Genomic DNA, 27,656 nt, shown 5'->3' on the forward strand with positions numbered 1-27,656 from the left:
TAATTTGCATTTAAACCTTTAAAGAAGAAACAGATGTTACTCTAATAGATTGTTACTTTAATGAGCTGAATACTAATTTCTAAAATTAAAGGAAACCTTGAATCATCTTTCCTGCAAAGGAAAATCATGTTCATGGGCACTGAAAACCTCACGTTTAACAGTTAATAACCATACACCCACAAATTGGGAAACCTAACACACAGCTTTAAAAGTTGAGACAACCAGTGTCTTTCCATTGTAGGCTGTGATCTTTTAGTGGGGTATGAAATCATCTTACTGTCATTTTCTTTTAAATAGAATAACAAAAAATAATGAACTGCATCGTATTTAACGCCCTAAGGATCACATGAATCAAAAAGTATCTTTCTCTAAAAACCTGTATTCTACTTATTCTCCATAAGATATTGATACAAACGAGGCACTTCATGCTTCTTTATGTTCACTGGGGGTTGGCAGCATCAGAACCGTGTGGTAAATGAAAAGGACCATCATTCTGGACATGACCATTTTTACACCTAAATGGCGCCAAGAAACAAAAACCTCCAGATGCGTCAAGCTTTTTCTTTTTTTTGAGACATTGTCCTGCCCTGCTCTGTCACCCAGGCTGGAGTTGATCCCACGCTCTAGGCTTCCTCTGCAGTGGAGTGACATCAGCTCACTGCAGCCTCCACCTCCTGGGTTCAAGCGACTCTCCTGCCTCAGCCTCCCAAGTAGCTGGGATTACAGGTGCACACCACCACGCCTGGCTAATTTTTGTATTTTTCAGTAGAGACAGGGTTGCATCATGTTGGGCAGGCTGGTCTTGAACTCCTGACCGCAGGTGATCCGCCTGCCTCTGTCTCCCAAGGTGCTTGGATTACAAGTTCACATGAGCCACTGCGCCCAGTAACGGCCAGCTTTTGCTAAGTAACGTGGATGTTGTCTTGCCTATCTCAGTCTTCTTCAATGACTTTCACTTTAATCCTACACCATTTCCTATCCTTCCAGCTTGTTCACATACCCCACTACTCTAGTTCTCCAATTCTTTGACCTTTCTATGTTATCTTGGCACATTTATCCTCTCTTTAGTTCCTTCCTAACTGAATTCAGAACGATTTCTGTCCTAAGTCTTCAATATTTGCTCTTTCCCTGCAATGGCCTGGTAAGTTCCCAACCCTGGAAAAGCCAGGCTGCTGAAGAAGCGTCACATCTACATCGATCTCATTCCCACCAGTCTTAACCAGGCCTGGCCATCAGCTCCATCTCTCATTCTTCTCAGCAGCTACGTAACACACCTGTTCAAATCCCTTACCTCTCTCCTCACCAGCGCCTGCTTCAATGGAGAGAGAAAAGGCAACAAGCGAGAAAGTGCTCACACCAACGTATTTCTCTTCACTCCCACTGAGCATTTCCTCATCCTCTCCTAAGACAGGAAGGGTCTTTCTCTCTAAAGCTAATCTTCCTATCTGTGTTCTTGATCTTTCTCATGCTACATTCCTTCTCAGAGACCCTGATGTGTTTTCATCTTTCTTCTACATCTTTACTGTTTCCTTTCCCTGACCTCCATCAGTTTCTGAAAATGCTCAAACCTCTCAACCTCTTCCTCCATTAGACTTACCGCTCTAGCCAGTGTCTTCAAAATCAAGTTTCATTATGGCAGCTTTCTTAACTTTCACTCTAGTTTTAAGCCACGATTCTAGTCCCACTAAAACTAAAACAGATCTTCACCAAGATTGTCAAAGGATGTTTCTCAGGTCCTCTCAGCAGAATCTGATACTGTCACTGCCTCCTGCTTCTGGAAAATGCTTTCTGTGGTTTTCTTGATTCCACGTTCTGGGCTTCCTCTTCCCTCTCTGGCCTCCAGTGGAATTCTTCATCTGCTCAGTCATTATATGCTGGGCCCTTGGGGCTGTCCTCTGCTCTTCACTCCAGAAGGCAATCTCACTCACTCTTAGGGCTGCCACTCATGGACCACGTCTCCCAAATTAGTGGCTCCTTCCCAGATTTCATCAGAGTTTCAGACCTACATGTCCAACTGTCTCCTTGACATCTCTACCAGATGTCTCACAACACCATTATTTCCACACGTCCAGAACTGAACTCACCATTCTTCTCTGCAAAACCTGCTCCACCTCCTGTTTCTCATTTCAGAAAAGAAGTCAGCATTAACTCAGTTTCTGTCAGAACCTACATAACTCTCTTCACAAACTCTCTCCCTCCCCATCACCAAACACAACTAATCACCCAATTCTATGGGTTCTACCTCTTGACTATCTTTTGCATCCATCCATTTCCTCTCCATTACTCACTGCCATCACCTTGGTCCGTCAGACCATCATCATCTTTTGCTCAGATTACTGCATGCAAATCCTTCTTAATTCGGCTCTTAACCAATTCCTATCCTTTCTCCACAACGTGGAGCCAAAGAACACATCTGCCAATGCCCACTAGTGCTTAAGATCTCTTCATGGCCTTCCATTACCTTCAGGATAAAAATCTCAACTCCTTATCATGATTTACAAAACCCTTTACTAGCCAGCTGCATCTGGTCTGCTCTAAAGTCCAGCTGCACTCTTTGCCACCAGGCCTTCTGAATATGTTCTTCTCTACCTAGAGCACTTAGTGCTTGTGTTCCAACCCCTGTTGAAATCTTCACTTAGGCCACTTCATCTGAGCAGATTTCCCTGACCTCCTACACCCCGTCAAATTCTGGAATGAGGACCCTCCTATGGGGACTCACTGCCTCTTCTTTCTCCCACATGCTGCTTATCACACTTGACTGAGTGTGCTTGACTGTCTGTCATCTCCACTAGGTTCCCTGAGGGCTGGCACCTCCCATTAGCTTAATACCTGGCTCAGTAAATACATGCTGAGTGAATGCATTTATGAATTCTTTAAATTAATGTTTCTATTTTTGGTTGGCTCCTCTTTTTCAAATTAAGCTAGCTTTTCATTTGTTTTTTTTTTTAGAGTCTAATACCTTCCCATGTTTTGGGTCCTTGCTCTTCTTGGCCCCATGCAACTGACATGATCAACTGACATGAGGCAACATGTTACATCAGTCTGCACTTTTTTTTTCTGTATTAGATACCTCTTGGGCATTGCCTTTCATCCCCTTAGCCTCACTTCTGACTCATGCCACAACTATGGAGACGTCCTGTAAAGGCAGGTAGGCACGTAGGCAAGGTCTGTCTCTCTTGCTTCCTGCCTTTCTGATGCAGCAGGCTGGTATACATGTAGGAGCCTGCTCTGTATTTGTCACGCACACACTCAAGTGCAGAGGCATTAACACTCAATGGGATACCATCAACCAGTGGAAAATGGAAGCCAGCAGATAAGTCCTTCTTCCTTTGGCCCCTCAGATGTACACCAGGTGTCTCAAAAGGACTGAGCTCCAGTCCTTAGGGTGATGGATCACACAATAACACATCCTTCTACTGACTTTTCCTCCTTCCCAGTTTATTCTCCCTAGACCCTACTCCTGTTCCAAGGGACCATTTCCCAAATAAATAACTTGAATGGAAGACCATGTTGCAGGATCTGCTTTTGGACAGAAACTAAGCTAAGACAGTCTCCTTAACACGAGAAGAGCTCAGAACTTTACTCTGGTTTTCCTTTTTTGACAGGGGTTAGTAAAGCAGAAACTTTAATTCTTTCCCTATTGTCAACATGCCCTTCTTATTTTCAGACAGATTTCATATTACCAGTGAATGATGCACAGAAGCATGAACAAGCCGTTTCCTTTGAATGATATCTATTTCAAACGAATGCCAGTTAGGAAAATACGTTTCTTACAAGAAGAAGAATCTTATCCCAGTTTCCATATTTATATTAAAAACATTTTGCTAGCATGACATAAAAGAACACTATAAAATAAACAGAACTTCACATACCTTCAGGTTATAGCTTATTTTTCTGCAAAGAGACCAAGTATTAACATCCACAAAAAAGAATCTAAATAGTTTAAAAATACCTTGCAGGAAAAAAAAATGCAGAGACCCCATTCTTCTATGAAGTTGGGTGTGAATGATTTAATTCTTCGACTGTTATGTCTTGTCTGCGAGTCAGCTGTTCCCATTACTAGTAGACATTGTATTGAATGTCAAATAATGTGGTTTCTAAAATATAGCATCAAGTATCCTTTAAGAATTTTTCTCAGTTAAGCTAATGATTCAACGTTGTGTTTCTATAAAGCCACAGTTAAAAAATATTTACAGATAATTCACAAGGCAGGAAAATGTTCAATCAAATGTGGAAATTTTAAAGCTGATGAACAGCTTGATGATATCCTAGGATACCCATCTTTTGCCCCCTTCTATACTTATTTAATGTATAATCATTCATTAACTGTCAGAGATGACTGAATTTACCGGCTAAGCAAAGTTTTTAATTTTCTACATTTATTGCTGCCTTCTAACATCACACAAATTTTTTAAATTTCAAATTTGCTTATAAACAGGATGCAGGAAGATCATTAATGTTTACAGAATTTTAATGCTTTTTCAGTAGTTGTGATGGTTAATACTGAGTGTCAACTTGATTGGATTGAAGGATGCAAAGTACTGATCCTGGGTGTGTCTGTGAGGGTGTTGCCAAGAGAGATGAACATTTGAGTCAGTGGGCCGGGAAAGGCAGACCCACTTCATCTGCGTGGGCACAATCTAACCAGCTGCCAGTGCGGCTAGAATATAAGCAGGCAGAAAATGTGACAAGAGAGACTGGCCTAGCCTCCCATTCTACATCTTTCTCCCATACTGGACGCTTCCTGCTCTCGAACATCAGACTCTCAGTTCTTCAGTTTCGGAACTCGGACTGGCTCTCCTTGCTCCTCAGCCTGCAGACGGCCTACTGTGGGACCCTGTGACAGTGTGAGCTAATACTTAATCAACTCCCCTTTATATATATATATATATTCCATTAGTTCTGTCCCTCTAGAGAACCCTAATACAGCAGTAAAAAGTTTATTACAATTTTTTCTTTCTTTTTACACTCCTCTCAGCTCATACCTATGTTTTTTACTTTCATCAAAATAAAATATCCTTGAGAGGTAGTTACATGCTTTCTCGAAATTTTAGAAGTACAGTATCTGTTTTTAGATCAGCGTATTATAAGAACTCTATTATCATTAATCAATAGTGGTAATCTTATTTTTAGATAAAAGTATCTGAACTCAATACCCTCAAACTCTGAAACATAAAAGCACACTCCATCTATATTATGTTTAATGCTTAGAATTAAGATGTTATAAAGCTCCTGAAATAGAAAAACCAAGTAACCTAAACACTCCACAGGTTTGCCAGGTATTATAGTGTACAGGCTGAACCATGGTTCTGCTATATTAAGATTCTCACTTTTATACACTTCGACAGCTCAAAAACCCACATGCATCTTCCAACCAATGGAATCACAGTTTACCTGGCAGCACAGTTTTTTTTAGTGGTACATAAAATAAAAAAAACCTGAAAACTGATTTCTTATTTTCAATAAAACACTGTAGTTCAACCAGCACTTAAATAGCTGGTATGGGCTTTATTTTTATTTTTTAATTGGCATTTTGGACAACTCCCTTAAAATACTAAAAAATGTCACTTTTCTATACAAACAAATGAAGTAGAACTCTAAGATGCCACGAAGCAGGTGTAACTAACATTTATAGACATGCTCTAAAGCATCACGATATTTTTTAAGTTACTAAAATGATTTCTACTATTTACTACAGAATTAAATAAAATAAATGAGTAACTATAAAAGGAACTGCTTGTTTAAGGAAAATTGTTTTTCTGGTTTTGAGACAAGGTCTTGCTCTCCTGGCCATGCTGGGGTGCAGGAGTGAAATCACAGCTCACCGTAACCTCAAACTCCTGGGCTCCAGCAATTCTCCCACCCCGGCCTCCTGAAGTGCTGGGATTACAGGTGTGACCACATTGCCTGGCACATATTTTGAAATTTTAAAACCTATTCTACGAGAAAAAAGGAAGGGATTAGAGAAATATTATTTAGTTGCTAAATGGAAATCTTAAGTCTGCTTTTCAAACCTGTCTGGCCAGCACTCTAACAAGTTTCAGCCATTGGCTCACTGCTCATGCATGGCTTATTGAGCAAATACTGGCTGGTAAAAATTTATAAACTAGTATGTTTTAAAATTTCTCTGCAAGACTGGCTTTAAAGCAATCTTTTAAAATGAGAACAACTGTTGAAGTTTATCTTAAGACATCTTAGTTTTCACATTTCCAAGCAGAAAATGCAAACAAGTAAAATATTATACTTCAGTCATGCACACCAAATATCGTAGCAAAAACCTGTATTTTTTCTTAGTGTTTTCACTAAAAGATCATGCAAACTAGGAAAGCCTAGTATCTTTTTAAACCAACAGTCATGTTGGCACCATACTAAATTGTGCATAATGTATCTTTGAGACTAAGAGGCTAAAAAAAAAAAAATAGTAATAATACAGGCCAGGTGCGGTGGCTCACGACTGTAATCCCAGCACTTTGGGAGGCAGAGGCGGGTGGATCACCTGAGGTCAGGAGTTCGAGACCAGTCTGGCCAACATGGTGAAACCCCATCTCTACTAAAAATACAAAAATTAGCCGGATGTGGTGGCGTGCGCCTGTAATCCCAGATACCCAGGAGGCTGAGGCATGAGTATCACTGGAACCCAGGAGGTAGAGGCTGCAGTGAGCTGGTATCACGCCACTGCACTCCACCCTGGGTGACAGAGCAAGACTCCATCGCAAAAAAAGAAAAAAAAAATAGTAATAATACAATAGAGTGATATTTTTAAGAGGAGAGAAAGTAAACTGAAAAATTGGAAGCCTGTAACATTCGTATTTTCCATATTAAAATACATTCTCCAGATTCACCAAACTTGGGAGTCAAATTTCCAAGACATTTTCTTGTTTCAATGGTATCCTTTATAGCACATAATAGTGTACAAGTGATTCTACTTCCAGCTGGCTACATCCAAGCACCACCATCTTTACTGGAAACAAAGAATATATGTTTATTAAGTACTTAGCAAGCAACATCATTCATTTTGCAACTTGAAGTAGGTAGTTCAACCTCAAATGCAGATATGAAAACAATTTTACCTTCAGAAGTATTAAAAAAAAAAAAAAGCTGAATTCTGCATCTAAAATAATTAGGAAAGACACTGTCTCCTTAGTCATGAGTTATTACTGCAGCACCTTTGTAAGGCGCCCGAGGAAGTTGCTTTCTCACTAGGCACTGTTTCCCAGTGATGAAAATGACAGCTTGGCTTAGGTATACCCTTTTGAGGGTCCATCAATACAGCACTCGGGAAGTGGTGCCAGGCTTGGAGAAACAGGCGAATGAATGCAGGACGGCGTGCTTCCTGAACCTGGTTCTTCCACAGACAGTCAAGGTCAGAGTGGGACTTACTTTCTCTGTGGGCATATGATAGAGAAACTATGAAAGTATAAAACAAAATGCTGAAAGTATAAAACCTTGCTGGCCAGGGTATCATGCCAGCAAGAATGATGGACAGAGTAGAGAGAGGAGAAAAGAAAGAGGCCTTTTAACAGCAAAACCACAATACAGACGAGAAGCTCAGAGTTTCGGGATCACACCAGGTACAAGCTTCTTTACGTTAGTTTAGATTTTCAGCAACAGCTGGGAAGAATTGAGGTGTGTTAGAAATTCACTATCCTGGGTAAATGGATAAAGCACTAAATCATGTTTAGGGACTAGTTCTTTGCAGCAAATTTAAATTTGACATCCTTATTAATAATGAATGATTTAGCTACATTAAAAATAAACTGTAAGATTTTTGCAAGTATTTCAATGTATAGAACAGAATGAAATGTAAACTACTCTGGTAAAATATATATCCTACTATAATTACATATAGAAATAAAAATTATTCTTATTAGCCCCCTTAAAATGAATACTAAAAATAAGTCTTACAAAAAGTATAGAGCAGTATTTGAATTTAAATTATTTTTTATCCTGATTAAAACAAATGCTACCTGTTACTTTTGTGACAAAAAATATTTGAGAGGTCAATATGAAATGTTCAACTATGTTTTCAGGATAAAATGAGTAACGGGGAAATCATAGTATAGTGCCTGGGAAACAGCATATGCTCAAGAAAGTTTTTTTTTTGTAAATCTGGAACCAAGGATTTTATTACCAATGATAATATGATGTTTGCACAACATTAAGAGTCAAATCAAATCATAGTTTTATCTATTATGGTTCTAAACTAATTACAAAATATTACAAAAAATAACAACGCTTTTCTGTAAGATATGTGTATTGGCTGGGCACGGTGGTTCACGCCTATAATCCTGCACTTTCAGAGGCCAAGGTGAGTGAATCGCTTGAGTCCAGGAGTTCAAGACAAGCCTATGCAACGTGGCAAAACTCCACCTCTACAAAAAATACCAAAATTAGCCAGGCATGGTGATGTGTACCTGTAGTCCCAGCTACTCAAGAGGCTGAGGCAGGAGGATCGTTTGAGCCCTGGAGGCAGAGGCTGTAGTGAGCCAAGACCACACCAGCCTGGCCTCGAAAAAAAAAAAATCTGTATTAGACACTGTGTATCACACAGTAGCAGCGTTTGTTTTCTTATGACCAAATTAATGGTCAAATTGTTTTTTACTGAAAGCAAGTTTCTACCTTATCAAAAGTAAGAAGTTAACACAAAGTATTAAGTAAAAATGATAACGTAAGGATGCAGAATATTCTTTAGTTTTTTTAAAAATACACATAAATATGTGTATACATAAATGTGTACAGAACTTTTGAAACCTATACATATTCAGTTATTAATTTAAAAAATCTAACAGACTTTTACTTAAAAATCGTTTGAGAAACTTTTGAACCCCTTTCTTTGAAGTAGGCAGAAGTCCTGCATTGAAAAACAAAGGACTTATCTAAGAACAAAAGGATTTCTTCAGAATTTTCCAAGTTGTTGCAGCTTGTCAATCCCTCCCCCCACAGTACCACAAAGTAGTGTACACAAAAGGATGGGGGAAAAGGTGATTTTCCTTAACGCTGGCCACTGACACACCTTGAAGCCATACTTGGTTTAACCAAAGCCTATGGTGATCAACTGGCCTTTGGAGAATAATTTAACTACTCAACAGCTGGAAAGAGAAACAAGATTTAGTGAAAAAAGCACCATGCTGATGAACAACAATATTGCCCATATTAAGCTCTATTTTCTGAGTCAAAGTTTGGGTCATGTAAAAGTAAAACTGGCCCCAGAGAAGAGAACCGTTTCTCACAGATTGCCATTTAAACCTCAAATGACCATGTTTCACAGCAGGCTCAATACATTCCAGCATGTAACTGCATTTTAATTTCCTAAAACCACAGGATATAAGTCTGATTTCAAATAGTGTCTGGACTGTGACATTCAATACTGATAAAACTGTGTGTGATATTCTCTTGAAAGTTCCACAGATTCAGCATATGAAAAAAAGATCTTCGATTTCTTCCAAGCACTTATTCTCAAAGAAATTTACTCTCGAGTTTTGTAAATGAATTCTAAACAATGAAGATTAAGAGCTAAAGCTACTGCCATAAGAAATGTAACCTACTAGTTATAGGAAAAGAACACACAATATATTCATCGCTCACAAGGATATAGTATGTTCGTGACAAAAAATGGTCATTATGAGACTTTAAATATTTTTTGCCATGTTCATTAGTATGTATTCTGGAAAATAATTTTTAAATATATTAACATGAATGTTTATTTGAATGTCTATTCAATGGATAGAAATTATTCAGTCATCTTTTCAACTTTATAAAAGGAGAATTTGTGTTTAGTCTCCAAGTATTATGTAAGAAGAAATGCAACCTTTAAAACTGATCAATAAGGAAAAAAAGAAGGCGAAGCTATCATAAGTTGGGGAGTAAGAAATTTAGGATCATAATATTATTGGAATGCAACTTAAACAGAAAAAGTTTTATATGTGAACATGAAATCTTTTAGTAAGATGTTCAGCAGTTTTCATCATAGGGACTGGACTGACCTGACCTTAAGAAAGCTAGAGGAGAAATTTTTTTTGAGGGAAGAGGGGAGAGTAGATAAGTGTATGCTTTCTCTTATAATCCTATTGCCTTTGGCTTTCGGCCTGACTCCAAAACTGATTGACAAATTTAATATTTGTTTTTAAGCAACATATCTGATCAATGAGGTGTAACTTTACTCAGAAGGAAATGATCAGACGTTGACTAATAATTTCAGGTGTGGGAACTATAAAGCTCTGGTTATTCTAAGAAACCTAAACATCCAGAAAAACTGGGGCTAATGCCAGGGTACCTGGCATATGAGTCATCTGTGTCCCTATGGTCACTCGTCATCAGATTCTAAGGTATCATCATGTGTAAGGAGGAGTCACTCTTGATTTCATAACAGCTTTTCAAGGAGATAACAAAATATATTACATGAGCCTTTTTTTTTACACGAAAAACCTGATTTGTGAAACAAATGCACATCTTAGAACTGAAGAAGTTACTGCATCCCTTTCCCTGCCCCCTTATCTTTCATTTGGTTTTGCCCCATCTACTCCTCTCTCCTCCTCCAGGCTTTCCATTGATCTTTCCTTCTTTTTTCCCAAACTTAGACAATGGGTGGTAGCTGGAAAAATGTTCATACTCTTATGAAATAAGGATCAGGCATCTCCTCTGTGGTGGGGTTCTATGAGGCCTCAAAGTTCAATTAAGCACAATTGAGAATATCAAGGAACTTTAAGGGGAAGACAAGCCTGTCAACTTAATGCAACCCATCCCAAGAGCATCAGCACCCGTGCCTGTCTTACAAAGCCATGGCTGAAAGCCGGGAGGACTACGAGGGCTGTGTGGAGGAGTGCTGCTTTGAACTGAGTGGTACTTAGACTACAGGGAGGTAAACAAAACTGCACGATTTTGCAGAGAGAGAGATCACAGTAAATAAAAGTAAATGCAGACAAAAGCCTGTGGCAGATATGGGATGCAGCGTTCTAATTTGGCAAGTGACCACCAAAAAACAGTAATGGGGGCTGTTCTTAGCATGTTTATCTCATTTTAATCCTCATTACAGCTCAATAAGGTAGATCCTATTATTATCTCCATTTTAAAAGTGAGAAATCTGAGACCAGGGAGATTATTAAATTGCCTAAGGGCATACAGTTTACCAGCTGATCATGAAGCCGGGATTTGAATCCAGGAAGCCTAACTCCAGGGCTATACTTTTTTTTTTTTTTTTGAGACAGAGTCTTAGACTGTTGCCCAAGCTGAAGTGTAATGGCGCAATCCTGGCCCACTGCAACCTCCACCTCCCGGGTTCAAGCGATTCTCCTGCCTCAATCTCCTGACTAGCTGAGATAACAGGCACCGACCATCAAGCCTGGCCAATTTTTGTATTTTTAGTAGAGAAGGGGTTTCACCATGTTGGCCGGGCTGGTCTCGAACTCCTGACCTCAGGTGATCTGCCTGCCTCGGCCTCCCACAGTGCTGGGATTATAGGCGTGAGCCACTGCACCCAGCCAGGGATATACTTTCAATGTCTGTATATACTCTTAGAACACAGAACACCGAAAATGGAACAATGGGGAACAAAATACGGCTGGGACTATACTGGAGGGGTACACCAGAGATAAGAAGAAGGTCAAAAAAGTATTGTCACAAAATCCATTACAGTCTGTTTGCCTCCATGAAACCATTCTACAACTTTATTCTGTCCAGTTGGTCAATATATCTATCTCCTCTACACTGACTAAATAATCCAACTGGAAGTCAATTTTTAGGCACTGTGATAGTTGGAAAAGATATGAATATTGATATCAGCCCCTCAAAGCATATAAAAACTAACCTAATGGGAGAAGCCAGGTCAGTAAGTGGCACGAGCACATGAGGTTTCTTAATTTTGTGCCAAACTGTGAGTGTGAGTTTGTGTGCATGTGCAAAGTCTTCCTCTATCTTATACACACACACACACACACACACTCATGCACAGCATGCTCTATAATATATACAAAGCTACCTGGATCTTGTTAACAGCCACAGCCACAGTCACACACACATGGATCATAAAAACAAAGCCAATGATTTCCAGCTGAGCTCAGCTCCAAACTTACCTGCTTCTGGGTCCTGGTTGAAACGGCAGTACTTGGAGTTTTCAAGTGAGGGCAGGCATTGCTCAATGGGGACCCAAACATATGTCTCGGGGCACAGCAAATCAGAAGGTCTATACTGACCCTGAAGAAAGGTGAAGGAAAAAGGCACAGGCATTATTAACACAGCAACGCCAGAGATAAAGGGACCAGGGATCTAGGAAAGGTTTAAAGCAAAAACTTAAAAGTCAATCAGAAACTGTTTTACTGTAAATACTAAGCAACCCTGTAGCTGATAGCTTTCCTATCTCAGGAAAGCACGTCTGACTCAAGGCTCTCTGAAAGTTAACCACCACACTTAGGATGCCTGTGTTGATTTGGAAAATTTGAGGTTTTACTCCCTTTTAAAAGAAATATTTAATGTGATTCTTGCTGAGCTGACTGAGAATAATCAGTTTCAAAATTAAGTTGTCTTTTAAATACTAGTTAATTAACAAAGAAATTTCTTTTCATGTATTAGAGTACTATATAAAGTGAACTTATTTTTCAACATGGAATTTCAGTATCCTTAATGACAAATTTTTTAATTTTTGATTTGTAGACTCAGTTGACAATATTCATTCTGTTCTAATGTAGAAAGTACTGTCTTATCACTATACTTCTACTATAAGCAATCTAAATTGATAATATATAATATAGAGAAGCTTAAGAAACAGAAGTTTCAGGCAAACATCTGATAATCCACTAAACTTTCTTCAAAAATCCCATTTAAAAATTTTATATATATCTCTTTTTTTTTTTTTTTTGGGAGACAGAGTCTTGCTCTGTTACCTAGGCTGAAGTGCAGTGGTGCAATCTTGGCTCATGCAACCTCTGCCTCCTAGTTTCAAGGAATTCTCCTGTCTCAGCCTCCCGAGTAGCTGGTATTACAGGTGTGTGCCACCACGCCAGGCTAATTTTTGTATTTTTGGTAGAGAGGGGGGTTTCACCATGTTGGCCAGGCTGGTCTCGAACTCCTGACCTCAGGTGATCCGCCCACCTCAGTCTCCCAAAGTGCTGGGATTACAGGCATGAGCCACTGTGCCTGGCCGATTTATATTTTTATAATCCAATTATACACCTCAAATCTAACACAAAGACTATACAATACATGCTGAAGAAAAAAAATCATTCACTTAATGGGGATAATGAAGATGATATAAATTATGTGAAAGCATTTTGTGAAAATTTTCATAACTATCAAGGTTTTGTATTCTTTGGGCTTATTTAAAATTCCAAGTGTCTCTCCTCTAAATTTTAAAATTCATTATAGAGGTTAAAATCTAGTATAGTGTTTTTCAATTTTTCTTTTACTACAACCCATAGTACAAAATACATTCTATATCACAGCCTAGTAAACATATTTGCAAACATAAAACCAGAAACAAACCTTTTAGTATACAATGCTTACCCATGTTATGTTCTAGTCTACTTTATTTCATTTTTCTAAAAATGCTGCTCATGAACCACCAAAACTGCTTTTACAAGCAACAAATGGGTCACACCACAGAGTTTGAAAAACACCAGTGCAAAACTCATTACAAAGAATACAGTGATGCTTTACAACAGTGATGCTTTACAACAGAAAGGCTCTATACCAGGTGCTGTGTGAGTCACCATACGAAACATAGATATAAAATGAACACCACGCCCTAGCAGCCCACAAAGCATTCAGAAGTCTGGAAGTCAACGAGGGAGGCTATACATCGACAAAATGTGAGGGAACATTCTTTCCTGTTTGAGTGGATGGGAGAGGGTTCAAGGAGGATATGGGGTTTTACTGAGGACTTAAAAGACTGACTGAATTAAGCCTAGGGTAGGATGAAAAGAATGAGAACAATCTAGATAAAGGGAACAGCACAAACAAAGACACATAGTTGGGCCAAGCAGAAAACTCTAAGGAACAGGAAATGGCACCACAGGGATGGAACAGCGGGGTTGGAATCAGATTCTGGGAGACATTCTGGGCAACAGTCACATGTTTGGAATTTTCTTCTAGATGAAATGGGAGGCTTGCTGGATAAGAGGGAGAGTTTTGTTCTATTCCAATAGGAGCAGATAACAGGGTGAAGACCAGAAGTCCGGTCTCTGACTCAGTTTTCCCGGAGTGCTCACTGCACTGTTGCTGCCTCACTGCCCTACAGCAGTAGAAGGCCTTCTACAAGCGGCAGCTCCAGGTGGTCTACAGACGCATCTAACATTAATATTCAAACACAGAATTAGGAGTGAATTGAGGATTTACTTAGGAAGTGTACTAAAGCCAGATACTTCACTGCTATCTATCTTATCAAAAACAATGGCATTATCTCCATTAAATCAGAAACTGTTTTACTAGGGGAAAGGACATGAATCTGAAAACTAGACAGCATTCTAAAGCTGTGGTTCTAAATCCATTTTTTCCTTCTTGGTTACAGATCACTTTGCAAATCTGATGGGAAAAAAGGCTAAATATAAAAGCTAAAGATATAAAACTTCTGGGGGGGAAAAGGACTAAATTTTCTTGACCTTGGAGTATAAGCGGTGGCTCAAGCCTGTAATCCCAGCACTTTGGGAGGCCGAGGCGGGCAGATCATGAGGTCAGGAGATCGAGACCATCCTGGCTAACACGGTGAAACCCCGTCTCTACGAAAAATACAAGAAAATTAGCCGGGCGAGGTGGCGGGCGCCTGTAGTCCCAGCTACTCGGGAGGCTGAGGCAGGAGAATGGCGTGAACCCGGCGGGGCAGAGCTTGCAGTGAGCTGAGATCCCGCCACTGCACTCCAGCCTGGGGCACAGAGCAAGACTCCGTCTCAAAAAAAAAAAAAAAAAAGTTTTCTTTTGAAAACAAAATGCACCAACCATAGAGGAAGAAAACTGATGAACTATACTTCCTCAAAATTATCTTCAAAAAAACTAGTAGGAAAATAGGAAAGCCAAAAACTGGGAGAAATTTTCAACAAAACATATATTAAAAAACAGACTTGTATCCGGGATATATAAACAATTGTAACAACTCAATAATAAGAATACAATCCATTTTTTTTAAAAAAGGCAAGTCACTTAAGCACTTCACCAAAGACATATGAATGCCTAATAAGCATGTGAAGAGATGTTCAACATCGTCAGTTACCAGAAATGCAAATTAAAACCATAACAAATTATCACTGCATGTCCACTAGAATGGCTAAATTTTAGAAAGATGGAAGAAACAAGTTTTGGTAAGGATTTGGACTAACTAGAACTTACATATTGTTGGTTTAAAATGGTGAAGCACTCGGTAAAAATATAAATATTCTTGTACATATATCATTTGTGAATATGCCTAGGATAAATTCCTTCAACTGGGAATGTTGGGTAAAAGGGCTGTAACTTTTATAGTGTCAAATGACTTTCCACAGAGGTTGTGCCATTTTATATTCTCATCACCAACGTTATGCTCCCAAGTTGATTTCCCTCACATCCTTATCAAGATAGTATATTATCAAAACTTTCAATCTTTGCTGTTCTGAAAAAAGACACTTCATGTGGTTTTAATTAGCATTATGTATCTTCGTATAGAGGAATTTGCATTTTTCTTTTTCATAAAGTTGGCCCATTTTATTGTTAAATTGCTGGCCTTTTCTTATTAAACAATTCTTTATATATTAAGAACTCTTTATATATTAAGCCATTGGTTTGTAAAATATGTCATAAATATTTTCCAATTTTATGTATCTTCTGACTTTGTATGCCATATTCTTATGCCATATGAAAATCTGATGTGTGGTCAAATCGATCATTTTTAAAAATGGCCTCTGGGTTTACACAATAATTAAGAAGGCCACCCTCACTTTCAAGATTATGAAACATATCTTCATATTTTTTCTAGTACTTTCATGGTTTTACAATATTACATTTACATTTATGCTCCATCTGGAATGTATTGTGGTATAAGGTATACAAAAAGAATCCAACTTAATTTCTTTCAAATGTTTATGCAATGGCCTCAGCATCATTATTAAAACAATCTTCATTTCCCCTGCTAATTTGGTAACTTACTGAATTCCCATATATAGGGAAATCTCTTTATGGACTTTCTATTCATTCTGTTATACTGACCTGTCTGTCTTATCATGTACCAGTGCCACACAGTTTTAACTATTAAAGCTTTATATTATATTTTAATATCTTACAGATTTAATTCCCCCTCATCACTCTTCATTTGTAGAATTTTCTGGCTTATTTTACTTAATTGTTTGAGGATTCTGAATTTGGTACAAAAATATTAGTAACATGAGTAAGGAAACACTAATAAAAATGGAATGGCATATCTTGATCATTGTGACAACAGAACATAAAAGAAGAGAATACCCAGGCTGGGCAACACAGTGAGACCCCGATCTCTAAAAAAAATTTTTTTTAATTAGCTAGACATGGTAGTGCATACCTATAGTACCAGCTAATTGGGAGGCTGAGGTGGGAATATCACTTGAGCCCAGGAGGGTAGAGGCAATAGTCAGTAGTGATTGTGTCACTGCACTCCAGATCAGGTGACAAAGACTCTGTCTCCAAAAAAAAAAGGAGAAGAGAATACCAAGAATGTCTGGTAAAAAAAAAGAACATATGTATCATCTCAAAAAACAACGTAAGATCTTAAACATACTAATGGCCCCATCTTCTAATATAAGGTGGAACTGAATGCTCGTTCACTGGCAAAAAAGCACAGGACAAATATTGAGGGTGGAGATGGGGGTGATCAGACATCAACTTTTGAGTCCTTAAGGAGAAAATAGAGCCTGTTTTCCTTAATAACATAAACCTTGCAGATATGCAGATTCATCAACAGCCACCTGAACCCAGTGCCTAGATTTAACAACGATGCTGACCATCAAGAACATTTAGTCGGCTGGGCACCGTAGCTCATGTCTGTAATCCCAGTACTGTGGGAGGCTGAGGCAGGCAGATCACTTGAGGCCAGGAGTTTGAGACCAGCCTGGCTAACATGGTGAAACCCCATCTCTACTAAAAATATAAAAGTTAGCCGGGCGTGGTGATACGTGTCTATAATCCCAGCTACTCTGGATGCTGAGGCACAACAATCGCTTGAGCCCGGGAAGCAGAGGTTACAGTGAGCCAAGATCGCACCACTGCACTCCAGCCTGGGAAATGGAGTGAGTCTCTGTCTCAAAAAAATAAAAATAAATTTAAAAAAAAAAAAGGATATTTAGTCAATGAACATTATATAAATCCTCACTACGTAACAGGTACTAAAGGCTGGAACAAAAAGATGAACAAATGCATGCCTCTAGATAATTTACAACCTACTGGGAATGACAAAGCTGGATTAAGATGAAGTATGCATAAAACATAATAAATATGACAGTATACAACTATCCCAAGTTTCTAAATTTTCACAGTGCTCTAAGAAGGTAATACCTGCTTATACAATGATATTTCCTTTTTTAACTCTTTATATACTCAGTTTATCTCACTCAAAGACCATAAATGTATACATTTTAACTTCTGCTCATCATTTGAAATCACATTTTTAGACTAGGTTAAAACATTATTTTTCTTGTAAGTACAGGCTTATTTCAGTGTTTCAGATATTCTCACAAGTCATCAAAGTACGGAGATTTCTGAAATAAACCACTTTGAAATGTTATGCTTTCTAAACTAAGCCGGTCAAGAGTTAAATGACCAAAGTGCTTAAAGCTCAATTTAAAGTCACCATTACACAAATGAAAACAAAGGGGGTTGAAAGCTACCCTGCCTCTTCAGCTAGTATAAGAAAATGAGAAATGTCTGTATGAAGAATGTAATTACTTAAGGATTTGGACATAGTTTCCCATGGTCAGAAGAAAAAATATTTAATCAACCTCTAAGTACATTCATTCAGATTAGAACAAAGAGGTAAAAGCAGATTAATTCTTTCCTAGGGTGCTGACTTTTTGTAAATAAGAAGAAATGAGTTACTATAGATTTTTTAAGTACTCAAAATTTTGAAAATGTAATTGGTCTGACAGGGCTTATCTCACAATTTTTTTGAGAGTTCTTTCAATCCACAATTTTAGAAGATGACCGCTAGACACCCTTTGCAAGTCCTCAGAAATTCAGCCGTCCAACAAGAACAAAAGGAAGTCTTACCAAGCAAGGATACCTATTTCAAGAGGGAAGGCTACCACAGAGGATAACATAGTTCAAGATAAGATGCCTGAAAAAGTTTTAAAATAAAACGTTTAAAAATACTAAAAATAGAGAAGGGATGCTCACTTTTTATTATTAATTAAATATTTAAATATTTTTTGGTGAGGGATCATCACTCAATTCAAAGCCCTCAAAGGGAAAGTAAGTTCAGCAAATCTTATGATTCCTGACTTTACCAAACTGTTTTAACTTCTGCAACTATTTACAAACTGTTTTAGAACTGGAAAACAAAACTTAAAAACAAAATAAAACAAACTACCTATGTGCGTCTATATTTTGAGTTACCATAGAAGAGGTAATGTTTTACACAAAGTAGAGCTGTAATATTCAATGGTTTTTTCTTTAATGAAAACCACTTAGACTATTTGTAAGACTCAAATTATACTATACCTTCCCCCACCAAATAAAATTAAATATGGCCTCATAATATTTCAATTAATACAGAATGAAAATCTAGGAAATGCCAAAGTTAAATCTAAAACATTGAAAAGAGAAAGAAAAACACCCTAGCTAAATGCACTTCCTGCTCTATTTCTATTAAAAGCGACTGTGTCTTCTGGAAGAGGAGATTATATACTTCTTGTTTTTGGCTAATGGAATGAACAAAGGCATTCTTCTCATTTGCACGCTTTAGCCTATAATTTGAAGAGCATTATCATATTGATCCAATTTCTTACCCTATAAAAGAATCACAAAATAAATTATATGGAAAATATCTTAGTTTAGCAAAATATAATAGAATTCGGCCTAAAAATTACAATCATTTTGATAGCCAGAGGTTAAAAGTTATCTCACTATCCACATCTTATATGGATAACAGTGAACACAAGTATAAAAGGATATATGTATGTGGAAACATCGGATTTCACAGTTCGTAATCATTTCGGCAGAGATACTTTAAAGTAGATGAACATCTTTTACTTCTAATTAAAACACAGCAAACAACACTAAGAGACCTTCCCTCAGTTAAGCTGTAACTAGTTAAAAATCTGAATTTTCAAAGGCAAAAGTTATAAACTGATACAGAGGAGGAGCAAAAAATGTTTCCAGCAAGCCCTAGTGATCCCTTTTTTTGCAATGTTTTCATTGACGTAATTCATTCTATACCATCAAATTCAGCCTTTTAAATTGTACAATTCAGCATTTTTTTTGTGTGTGTGTGTGTGTTTCAATAAAACTTTATTTACAAAAGCAATCATTGGACTAGATTTGGCCTGTGGGGCATAGTTTGCCACTCCCAGATCTGCCAATCCCAGAGCACTGACATTGTTGATCTTCTGAATCAAGTGTAGAACAACTTTCAGATTTCTTGTTATATGAGAGCCAGAAAACTCCATCTTTTAAAGCTCTTTTTAAGCTCTTGCTATTCACAAGGTTTGTCTTAGACCAGCAGAATCAGCATCACCTGGGAGCTTGTTAGAAATGCAGAATCTCAGGCCCCCACCCCAACCTCCTAAATCAGAATGTGCATTTTCTTTTTTTTTTTAATTATACTTTAAGTTCTAGGGTACATGTGCATAACGTGCAGGTTTGTTACATATGTATACTTGTGCCATGTTGGTGTGCTGCACCCATCAACTCGTCAGCACCCATCAACTCGTCATTTACATCAGATATAACTCCCAATGCAATTCCTCCCCCCTCCCCCATCCCCATGATAGGCCCCAGTGTGTGATGTTCCCCTTTCCAAGTCCAAGTGATCTCATTGTTCAGTTCGCACCTACGAGTAAGAACATGCGGTGCTTGGTTTTCTGTTCTTGTGATAGTTTGCTGAGAATGATGGTTTCCAGCTGCATCCATGTCCCTACAAAGGACATGAACTCATCCTTTTCTATGGCTGCATAGTATTCCATGGTGTATATGTGCCACATTTTCTTAATCCAGTCTGTCACTGATGGACATTTGGGTTGATTCCAAGTCTTTGCTATTGTGAATAGTGCCGCAATAAACATACGTGTGCATGTGTCTTTATAGCAGCATGATTTATAATCTTTTGGGTATATACCCAGTAATGGGATGGCTGGGTCATATGGTACTTCTAGTTCTAGATCCTTGAGGAATCGCCATACTGTTTTCCATAATGGTTGAACTAGTTTACAATCCCACCAACAGTGTCAAAGTGTTCCTGTTTCTCCACATCCTCTCCAGCACCTGTTGTTTCCTGACTTCTTAATGATCGCCATTCTAACTGGTGTGAGATGGTATCTCATTGTGGTTTTGATTTGCATTTCTCTGATGGCCAGTGATGATGAGCATTTTTTCATGTGTCTGTTGGCTGTATGAATGTCTTCTTTTGAGAAATGTCTGTTCATATCCTTTGCCCACTTTTTGATGGGGTTGTTTGTTTTTTTCTTGTAAATGTGTTTGAGTTCTTTGTAGGTTCTGGATATTAGCCCTTTGTCTGATGAGTAGATTGCAAAAATTTTCTCCCATTCTGTAGGTTGCCTGTTCACTCTGATGGTAGTTTCTTTTGCTGTGCAGAAGCTCTTTAGTTTAATTAGATCCCATTTGTCAATTTTGGCTTTTGTTGCCATTGCTTTTGGTGTTTTAGACATGAAGTCCTTGCCCATGCCTATGTCCTGAATGGTATTACCTAGGTTTTCTTCTAGGGTTTTTATGGTATTAGGTCTAACATTTAAGTCTCTAATCCATCTTGGATTAATTTTCGTATAAGGAGTAAGGAAAGGATCTAGTTTCAGCTTTCTACTTATGGCTAGCCAATTTTCCCAGCACCATTTATTAAATAGGGAATCCTTTCCCATTTCTTGTTTTTCTCAGGTTTATCAAAGATCAGATGGCTGTAGATGTGTGGTATTATTTCTGAGGACTCTGTTCTGTTCCATTGGTCTATATAGAAGCAAGAGCAAACACATTCAAAAGCTAGCAGAAGGCAAGAAATAACTAAGATCAGAGCAGAACTGAAGGAGATAGAGACACAAAAAAACCCTCCAAAAAATCAATGAATCCAGGAGTTGGTTTTTTGAAAAGATCAACAAAATTGATAGACCGCTAGCAAGACTAATAAAGAAGAAAAGAGAGAAGAATCAAATAGACGCAATAAAAAATTTATAGATTCAATGATATCCCCATCAAGCTACCAATGACTTTCTTCACAGAATTGGAAAAAACTGCTTTAAAGTTCATATGGAACCAAAAAAGAGACTGCATCTCCAAGACAATCCTAAGTCAAAAGAACAAAGCTGGAGGCATCACGCTACCTGACTTCAAACTATACTACAAAGCTACAGTAACCAAAACAGCATGGTACTGGTACCAAAGCATTTTTTATTTTCATAAGGTTGTACAAGCATCACCACTGTCAGATTCCAAAACATTTTCATCATCCCCAAAGAAACCCAGGACCCATTAGCAGTCACTCCACATCCCCTTGCCCCCCAGCTCCTGGCAATTACTATTGTACTGACAATCCATTTAAAAATAGAATATTTCCGGCCGGGCGTGGTGGCTCAAGCCTGTAATCCCAGCACTTTGGGAGGCCGAGGCGGGTGGATCATGAGGTCAGGAGATCGAGACTATCCTGGCTAACACGGTGAAACCCCGTCTCTACTAAAAATACAAAAAACTAGCCGGGCGTGGTGGCGGGTGCCTGTAGTCTCAGCTACTTGGGAGGCTGAGGCGGGAGAATGGCGTGAACCCGGGAGGCGGAGCTTGCAGTGAGCCGAGATCACGCCACTGCACTCCAGCCTGGGAGACACAGCGAGACTCTGTCTCAAAAAAAAAAAAAAAACAACAACAAAACAAAAATAGAATATTTCCTCACATGCCACACTTCCTATTTGAGTGGGAGTAAAAAAAAAACCAAAGACGTGGCACAGCCTATAAGGCCCCGAGTGGTGCGGCCCACGTTACCCTTCAGACTGGTCGTCTACCGCTTTATCCTCCTCTATCATGCCACCTTGGCCACACTGGCTTCCTTGCGGTCCCTGGCACATGCTAGGCCTGCTCCCACCTCAGAGATTCTCACTGACTGTTCTCTTTTCTGGCCACAGTTACTTTAAGTTTTTGCTCAATGTCACATTCTCAATGAAGCCCACCTATCCTCCCTACCATTTTACTTTCATGGGGTTTTTCACTGTCTAACCGTCTTGTTAATTCCCTTACTTATTTATATCTATAGAAAACTCCTTGTTAGAATGTAGAGTCAGGGATTTTAGTCTAACTTGATCACTAATGTGTTCCAAAACCTGCCCAGTAAATAACTACTGGGTGAATGAACAATGAATCTAGTACACTTCACCTATACCATTTCTACTTCCACTTTCTAAACACAGTGGACATTACTTTAACACCTTCTGCCTTGCTCATTAACATGGCATGCATGAAGCAGTATTTGCTGAATTTGTATTTATGATGTGGCTCCTGCATGTTCTTATTGTATAAGAATAGTTCTCAACCTTTGGGAATTCAGTGAATTATCACCAAACGCTAGAATTGCAAGAACATAATCAAGACAGGGGTTATAAGAGTTACTGAAATTAAAAAGGGGGTTTTCATACTCAGAAAAATTAAAAACTACTGGCTCATGTCAATTTAAAGTTTTTTTGAATAGAAAGTATATGCCAATGAAATAAATTTATTTCAAAAGAGATGCATAGCTTTTCATATTAATTTTCACTCTAAAAAAGGAGAAGGAAAGGCAACTTCTGAAAGGGCCTCTTTATCTGTTAGGAGAGTTGAACAATGCCACTTTGGTAGGTAATGACAATGACAATAATAATTACTTCTCTCTGTATTTGTTAAGAACATAGTCCTCATAATAATTCTGCACCCTGTCTGAGTTAAATCTCGTAACTTTAAAAGTAATGAAGACAGGCCGGGTGCAGTGGCTCATGCCTGTAATCCCAGCACTTTGGGAGGCAGAGATGGGTGGATCACTTGAGGTCAGGAATTCAAGATTAGCCTGGCCAGCACGGTGAAACCCCGTCTCTACTAAAAATGCAAAAATTAGTTGGGCGTGGTGATGCACGCCTGTGGTCCCAGCTACTCGGGAGGCTAAGGCAGGAGAATCGCCTGAACCCAGGAGGTGGAGTTTGCAGTGAGCCAAGATTGTGCCACTGCACTCCAGCCTGCATGACAGAGTGAGATTCTGTCTCAAAAAAAAAAAAAAAAGGTAATGAAGACAGACATTATTTCTATTGTATAGATAAAACAATAAGATGATAAAATAGTAGTGATGAACTCAGAGCTAGACTCTGTTCCTATTCTCATTTCCTGCCTAAATCTTAAAAAAAAAAAGCACAATTTTTAAATGTATTTTCAAAATAACTTCCAAAAACCTTAAAAATCACAACTCAGTTCAATACACACAGGGACTCCGCTTGACATCAAGGAGGAAAAGATGAAAAGAGCCTTGTGAGGTGCTCACTCTCTGCTAGGGGAAGAAGAGGCAGTTGGCCCCAATGACGTTCACAGCCATGATCAATAATGGGCGGTGGGCACAGGCTGCTATAGAAGCACGAAGGAGCTAGAGCAGCCAGCAATGCTGAGGACAGCAACAAGGTCTGTCAATAAGCTGTGGTGGAACACAGAGGTGAAAGAATCAGCTTTCTCTGAAGCAGCAGCTGGAGCTTCCTTACAACAGGTCCCTCCTGCAATGTGTCTTACAGGCCAAGCAGCACCATGTTTAGAAAAAAAAAAAAAAAACACAGGCACTCACCAATAGCAAACACAGATCCAAGACCTATACAGATGTCTCCCTCCTGAGCTCTCAAATACCTGTCCATCAAAATTTCACCAAACAGGAGATGAAATGAGAAACAACTGTTTCATCTTTGCAGCTAGTATGTGGTCCTGTGTCTACAGTTTCAGGAAGCTTCAAACATAAATTTATCTTTAAATTTATATCCAAAATGTTAACGTTAGATTAGTTATAAAGAGTACCTTCATCTTCTCTCTGAACAAATGCCAATTTCCATAAATTCAAATTTACTGTGAGTAAGTATCCTGGTATTATCTGGAAAAATATTATAAAACTCATGGTTTTTAAATTACATTATGGTTTCTTTTATCTTATTACATCTTCCTACCTTCCTAGATTTCCATAGAAGTACTTCTTACAACTGAAAATACAATTGATCAGAAATAAAAGAAAAACCTACTATTTACATTATAATGGAAAATTCCCTGTAATACTGAAAAATGCACTGAAATTACTAACAAACCCTTTTTAAACAAATCCTGTGTGAAAAGGTCCACTCTTTGATTATAATCGTAAATCCAGAAATACGTGATTTTAATTTTAAAGGGCTTTAACATCTTTTTTTAAATCTTTCTTTTTCCTTTGGCCTTTATAAGATGGATGTGAAGCCCTATGTATTCAGAACTATATATGTTTACAAATGTGACATATAAGAATTCCCTTTAAATATTACATTATTTTTTAAGTTTAAACAACATGCAAATGAGAAATTATTTCTTTAATTAGAGTTAAAGTATTTGAGACTTTGTTATTTTTCTCAGACAAAAAAATCAGAAAAGAAATACTTTCATATGATATTCAACCAAGTTAGCATTCTTGGCTTTTAATTGGAAACATCTGGGGATGGGCTTGGCGGATTGCAATAAAATTGAAGTTACCAATTCACACCCCGCCATTTTGATGGCATTTTGTTTTTACAGTTTTCAAATCAAAACCAAACGAACTTTCCTTTGAACTCTGGTCCTGCACCAAAGATCTTTATGAGATTTCACTCTCAAGAATACTTTATAAATATTTTGAAGAATAGGAAGGATTTTATATTTGAAAAGAGGCTAAACCAGCAGTTTGTTTTGAAAGTTCAAGTTAAATTAAAAGTACACCAAAAAGGCAATATTATTTAAATACACACACACACACACACACACACACACAGACAGACACACACTGAACATTGGTAGCACTGAACAACAACAACAGAAGATTAACTAGATGTTTAAGTCTTTTATCATGCAAAGTCGACACTGGTATCCCAATTTTCTACAATAAATCTATTGATTGTACTAAAACCGACAGATTAAAGAGATGCTCTAACAGTACATAAACAAAAGTAGTTCAAAATAATTCATTAGAGTGGGCTGTACCCCCAGAGAAAATGAGTAAGAATAAAGGCTTATTAAACCCAGTCTTTCCCCTGAAAGACAACACCAATGGAATCCCATCCACAAAGTACTACAGCAGACCCCTTGCTCCCTGATTTCATTACATAAACAGAGATTGACTTTATCAGTCCCCAAGAGAGTGCTTTAGAAGTAACTCTAGCTGCTCTGTTTTCAAAAACTGTGTTTGGATTGTGCCATGCTCAGTTGGCGAGGTGAGCCGAGACCAGTAAAGACAAAGGACCTAAACATCTGAATCCATTTGTGTTCCCCAAATTCTGAAAGCCAACAGATGTACTCCATGTGCTGCTAGGCTAAGCTCTGAAAATTTAAAAATACATATTTTTTCCACTGACAAACAGAAAGTGATGGTATTCTGTATTTCTTTAATTAAAATCCAAGGGTTCTCAAAGGCTCCAGGACTTACTTTAAAGCTTCTTTAAGACTGAGCTATTTATTTTACTATTAGCAAATAACAAGAGAATCAAGATTCTAATTCAGTTTTAATCACAATCTTTGCTTTTATTTTGGAAACCCTGAGTTAATCTTTTTTCTTCTAAAAAAGACAAAGAAACCTTGTGAAGCAAAGATTCAAGGAGTCAACTTACAGCCCAAATTTAATTTCAAACTGAAGGTTCATAAGTTGAAAAGGATTTTTAAAATAAGACATAGAATGAAAGATGAAGACAAAGAAGATAATATAGAGAAAGAAAAATTCTAAGCCTCTTTAGTTTCTGTTAAAGATTAAATATGCATATGAATATTCATATATGTGTCTATACATAAATTTGGCATTCACCATGTTTGTAAGAAGAACCAATTTAGGTGTTTATTTGCTTTTTTTAGGCTCTTGCTTGGAAAACAGCACTTAGAATCACTGGTTCTGCCACTACCCTAGCTGAGGCCACCCTCACCTTGACAAGAGTGAGGGGCTGACTCCAAGTTCTCTCCCTTGAATCCATCCATCCTCCCACTCCTGCTAGACAGAACTGATCATATAAGTTCTCTACTTAAAACCTCTTTCTGGCTCTCCAGTATCTATAAGAAAAGTAGAAAGATACCTTTTTAAAGTTAAAAAAAAGAAAAAACCATGGGCCTTTTGGAATTTTAGTTACAGATGATTAGAAATCACAATGAGATAAATCACTAAAAATTCATGAATGCTCTTAAATGAGTGTGGATATTACGAATTCCAACAGAATCTGTGTTTGTAAAATAGTAATAGTACTATACTCACAAGTGTGTGTCCTTAGTCTATATCCACAGTGTGCACAGGGATTCATAGCCCTTTTGCCAAAGCTCTCCAGTTGAGAGATACCTGTCCATGGCACAAGATTTGCTTTCAGTCTACTTTCTTACCTTTAACTCACTTACTCCGGGGCACTCACAGGCTATCCTCCACCTGGCAAGGCTACCCATTTGGTCTCAATGTCTATTCCACATTTTTTTTTAAGACAGTCTTGCACTGTTGCCCAGGTTGGAGTGCAGTGGCACCATCTTGATTCACTGCAACCTCCACCTCCCAGGTTCAAGTGATTCTCATGTCTCAGCCTCCCGAGTAGCTGGGATTACAGGCGCCCACCACCACGTCTGACTAATTTTTGTATTTTTAATAGAGACAGAGTTTCACCATGTTGACCAGGCTGCTCTCGAACTCACAACCTGAGGTGATCCACCGGCCTCAGTCTCCCAAAGTGCTGGGATTGCAGGTGTGAGCCACCGCACCTGGCCCCTATTGTTTTTGAGACCCAACCTAAATACTGCCTTCTTACTTTACTAAGCTTTCCTTGGACTCTGCTTCACCTCACCACCCACTGCTCCCATCCCCAGGCTAAACCATGCCCTGTGCTGCCACTCCTGCATTCAATGACTCATTATTAAAAGCCTACCATCTTCCACATTCTATGCTAAGGACTTAAGCATGGTCCTTAGCAAGGTCCTCAGCATGCCATGGTGGACAACAGCACTGCCAGGTTCAGTTCTCTGGGACTTTCTAGTCCAAAAGGGTAGACAAACTTTAAGGAAATAATCATACAGAAATGTTATTACAAAGTACGGTAAATGCTATGAAGGAAAAGCACACCAATACAATGGGGAAATCTAATTTAGATTGGAAGGGTCAGGGTTGACGTCTTTAGGAGGTATCTAGATTTCCACAGAGGCCTATTCTAGAACTTAATACAATCTATTGGAGTTGTCTGCTTATACGCTGTGTTTCTCTTATTTTTACATCACCCCTCCCCTTCCACTCCCTGACCTAAAATTCAAACTTGGAGTTTCCTAAGAGCTGGGAGTACATCCATTTCTTTGCA

The 27,656-nt window shown here is 38.3% G+C and overlaps 1 protein-coding gene across 20 annotated transcripts in view; it reads right to left on the minus strand.

Annotated features, from left to right (window-relative positions):
• ATE1 (arginyltransferase 1) overlaps positions 1-27,656 on the minus strand; it is a 185,641-nt gene that overhangs the window by 37,639 nt on the left and 120,346 nt on the right. For all 20 annotated transcript variants that reach the window (XR_013398433.1, XM_077947719.1, XM_077947717.1 and 17 more), the window contains one exon: positions 12,069-12,189. Coding sequence is in view for 19 of the 20 variants with exons in the window: in XM_077947719.1 (XP_077803845.1) it covers positions 12,069-12,189 (121 nt within the window). In the remaining variant the exon portion in view is untranslated. The remainder of the gene's footprint in view (positions 1-12,068; positions 12,190-27,656) is intronic.

Source organism: Macaca mulatta, chromosome 9 (genome assembly GCF_049350105.2).
Source record: "Macaca mulatta isolate MMU2019108-1 chromosome 9, T2T-MMU8v2.0, whole genome shotgun sequence".
Classification (NCBI taxonomy): Eukaryota; Metazoa; Chordata; class Mammalia; order Primates; family Cercopithecidae; genus Macaca; species Macaca mulatta.